Genomic DNA, 3,836 nt, shown 5'->3' on the forward strand with positions numbered 1-3,836 from the left:
GGCTCCATCCTGCAGGCCCCTCATCCTTGGCCCACTCCTGGCCTCTCCCCTTGGCCCCTGGGAGCTAGGCCTCAGGCTCCATCCTGCAGGCCCCTCACGCTTGGCCCGCACCCGGCCTCTACCCTTGGCCCCCGGGAGCTAGGCCTTGGGCTTCAGCCTCCATTCCTCACACCCTTGGCCCACCCCCGGCCTCTCCCCTTGTCCCCCGGGAGCTAGGCCTCGGGCTTCAGCCTCCATTCATCACGCCCTTGGCCCACTCCCGGCCTCTCCCCTTGTCCCCCGGGAACTAGACCTCAGGCTTTAGCCTCCATTCCTCACGCCATTGGCCCGCTCCAGGCCTCTCGCCTTGTCCCCCGGGAGCTAGGCCTCAGGCTCCATCCTGCAGGCCCCTCATGCTTGGCCCGTCCCCGGCCTCTCCACTTGTCCCCCGGGAGCTAGGCCTCAGGCTTCACACTCCATTCCTCGCGCCCTTGGCCCACTCCCGGCCTCTCCCCTTGTCCCCCGGGAGCTAGGCCTCAGGCTTCACACTCCATTCCTCACGCCCTTGGCCCACTCCCGGCCTCTCCCCTTGTCCCCCAGGAGCTAGGCCTCAGGCTTCACACTCCATTCCTCACGTCCTTGGCCCACTCCCGGCCTCTCCCCTTGTCCCCCGGGAGCTAGGCCTCGGGCTTCAGCCTCCATTCCTCACGCCCTTGGCCCACTCCCGGCCTCTCCCCTTGGCCCCCGGGAGCTAGGCCTCAGGCATCAGCCTCCATTCCTCACGCCCTTGGCCCGCTCCAGGCCTCTCCCATTGTCCCCCGGGAGCTAGGCCTCAGGCTTCAGCCTCCATTCCTCACGCCCTTGGCCCACTCCCGGCCTCTCCCCTTGGCCCCCGGGAGCTAGGCCTCAGGCCTCAGCCTCCATTCCTCACGCCCTTGGCCCGCTCCAGGCCTCTCCCCTTGTCCCCCAGGAGCTAAGCCTCAGGCTTCAGCCTCCATTCCTCATGCCCTTGGCCCACTCCCGGCTTCTCCCCTTGGCCCCCGGGAGCTAGGTCTCAGGCTTCAGCCTCCATTCCTCACGCCCTTGGCCCACTCCCGGCCTCTCCCCTTGGCCCCGGGGAGCTAGGCCTCAGGCTTCAGCCTCCATTCCTCACGCCCTTGGCCCACTCCCGGCCTCTCCCCTTGGCCCCAGGGAGCTAGGCCTCAGGCTTCAGCCTCCACTCCTCACGCCCTTGGCCCACTCCCGGCCTCTCCCCTTGGCCCCGGGGAGCTAGGCCTCAGGCTTCAGCCTCCATTCCTCACGCCCTTGGCCCACTCCCGGCCTCTCCCCTTGTCCCCCGGGAGCTAGGCCTCAGGCTTTAGCCTTCATTCCTCACGCCCTTGGCCCACTCCCGGCCTCTCCCCTTGTCCCCGGGGAGCTAGGCCTCAGGCTTCAGCTTCCATTCCTCACGTCCTTGGCCCACTCCCGGCCTCTCCCCTTGGCCCCCGGGAGCTAGGCCTCAGGCTTTAGCCTTCATTCCTCATGCCCTTGGCCCACTCCCGGCCTCTCCCCTTGTCCCCCGGGAGCTAGGCCTCAGGCTTCAGCCTCCATTCCTCACGCCCTTGGCCCACTCCCGGCCTCTCCCCTTGGCCCCCGGGAGCTAGGCCTCAGGCTTCAGGTGCTCCTTCAGCCTTGCCAGGTCCTCGGCGGCTCTGGCCACCCAGTGGGTGTAGTGGGCCACGATGTGGTAACCGTTAACCTTGGCCTCCCAGTGGGCCGTGCCTGAGGCCTGGCTGGAGGGTCCCTGGGCTGGGCCATCGCTCTCCTCCGCCTCCTGCTCCTGGCCGGTGCCCAGCGAGGTCAGCACATGGCCCAGGTTAGCGTCCAGCCCTTGGAGGCCGGTGATGGCGAGCTGCAGCTGCTGGTGAAGGTGGTGCCGGGTCTCGTTCAGCACCCGCTGATCGCCCAGCACGCGGCCCAGGAGGGCGGCCAGCTGGCGGCTGGCGCTGCGGTGTTGGCACAGCCGCCGGGCGGGCTCCCAGTCTTCGCCGTCAGGGCTGAGCGGGGCGGGCAGCCGTAGGTGGGGCCCTGGCATCCCCGGAGGTCCATCGCGGAAACCCTGGAGCTCCATCTGTGGGCAAGAGCGTGGGCATCAGGAGCTGGGCAAAGGGGCAAGAGCACATGGTGGGGTTGGCATCAGGAGCGGTGCCAGGGCCATTAGGAGCTGGGGAGGCTGCAGTGATGGCCCACTGAGAGAATGGGTGCCGTGTGGAGGCCTCAGTCCCATCTACTAGGCCCAAAATGGAGCCTGAGCCTAAATGTCACCGCGCTGCGGGTCAGCTTGACTCAGTCTGCATAGGCCCCCGACAGCAGCCTGGCCCAGGCCCTCCCTGCATTAAATTCACTGCCATAACTGGCTAAGCCAGCTCTAGGCCCATCCTGAGCCTACATTTCCCGACATTGTGGAGATATTGGAGGCGGGCGGCAGTGCCTGTTACCGGGAGTGACCTTGCCTCTTTGACTAAATCAACAGTAGGCCAGAGGGGTAACCCCCATCTTGGCTACTTCCATGCTGGGAGCAGGGCTATGGTCTCATTCAGTCACCGAGAGTGGGCAGTAGGCCGGAGACGAAGCCTGGCCTTATGTTGCCCTGCTTAGTGGATCAGTCCCAGACGCGCAAGTCAGTCAACCTGACAGATGAGGCCTACGGTCACGCAGTGTACCTTCAGACCAGAGCAGGAGTCTGGTCATTGCCAAGGGTGTCTGTTTTGAATCCCTACGCTCAGGGACGAGGTTGGTGATCTCGGTGGTACTCAGCCAAGGCGGGCCTTGGGACTGTCCTGTTGTGAATATGCATGTATACGGGAGCTGTCAGTCCCACATCTGCTGCAGTATAAGCAAGCACTAGGCCCGAAATGGAGCCTGCACTCCAATTCTCTGCTTGGCGTTCCAACAGTTCGATATCGGGGTGAGATTGGTTATTCAGTACTAGGCCCGAGGTCAGGCTGAGGCCAACATCCCTCTGCATGACTCTCCAACAGTTCAATATCGGGGTGAGATTGGTTATTCAGTACTAGGCCCGAGATCAGGCTGAGGCCTACATCCCCCTGCATGACGCTCCAACAGTTCGATATCAGGGTGAGATTGGTTATTCAGTACTAGGCCCGAGATCAGGCTGAGGCCTACATCCCCCTGCATGACTCTCCAACAGTTCGATATCAGGGTGAGATTGGTTATTCAGTACTAGGCCTGAGGTCAGGCTGAGGCCTACATCCCCCTGCAAGTCTCTCCAACAGTTCGATATCAGGGTGAGATTGGTTATTCAGTACTGGGCCCGAGGTCAGGCTGAGGCCTACATTTCGCTACCTGGGGAGAGAACACTGGGTGAACTTGGTAAATTCAGTGCGAGGTTCCAGGATGGTGTCTGAGGCCCAGATTTGCCTGTGACTGGCTTTGTGGATCCCACGCCCAGGACATGTTGGCAAATTCGGGGCTAGGCCTGGAATGGAGCCTGAGACCGACCTTGGCCCTGCATGGGGCTGGGTGCAATTTAGTGTGAGGCGGGTGATTACAGAACCCGCGAGTCTCTGCTGCGCTTTGCGAGATGGGAGGAGGAGGATTTGGGTCCTGAGCCAAAAAAAAAGATCTCAACAAGAATAGAAATGGTCAAGATAAGGTTCGAAGCAGCGCAGGCATTGAGGGATTCACCTCCAGAATCTGTGAGATACTCACGTACAGCCCCAGGAGGGAGGAGGCTTCATCGGCTAACCAGACCAACAGGTTGTAAGATCTCTCCACGATCTCACTCACTGAGCCCGTGTTCGCCATCTGCAGGAAACACAAGATCCAACATTCCTCGTTCATTCCACTGTCCATCA

The 3,836-nt window shown here is 62.6% G+C and overlaps 1 protein-coding gene across 2 annotated transcripts; it reads right to left on the bottom strand.

The window, feature by feature from the left end:
• Positions 1-9: 9 nt before the first annotated feature.
• On the bottom strand, positions 10-3,787 carry LOC122545747 (cardiotrophin-2-like). Of its 2 annotated transcripts, none has more exons than XM_043684673.1 (2): positions 3,691-3,787; positions 10-2,089 (listed from the first exon to the last, which is right to left on the bottom strand). In XM_043684673.1, exons 1-2 carry the CDS (start codon positions 3,784-3,786, stop codon positions 1,619-1,621), a joined length of 567 nt encoding a protein of 188 aa, XP_043540608.1. In that variant the 5' UTR covers position 3,787; the 3' UTR covers positions 10-1,618. The 2 variants fall into 2 exon arrangements, with proteins under 2 accessions (XP_043540608.1, XP_043540609.1); XM_043684674.1 differs by having other exon boundaries at positions 3,695-3,761.
• Positions 3,788-3,836: the final 49 nt, after the last annotated feature.

The sequence above is a fragment of the Chiloscyllium plagiosum genome, unplaced genomic scaffold, assembly GCF_004010195.1.
Source record: "Chiloscyllium plagiosum isolate BGI_BamShark_2017 unplaced genomic scaffold, ASM401019v2 scaf_56800, whole genome shotgun sequence".
Taxonomy (NCBI): domain Eukaryota; kingdom Metazoa; phylum Chordata; class Chondrichthyes; order Orectolobiformes; family Hemiscylliidae; genus Chiloscyllium; species Chiloscyllium plagiosum.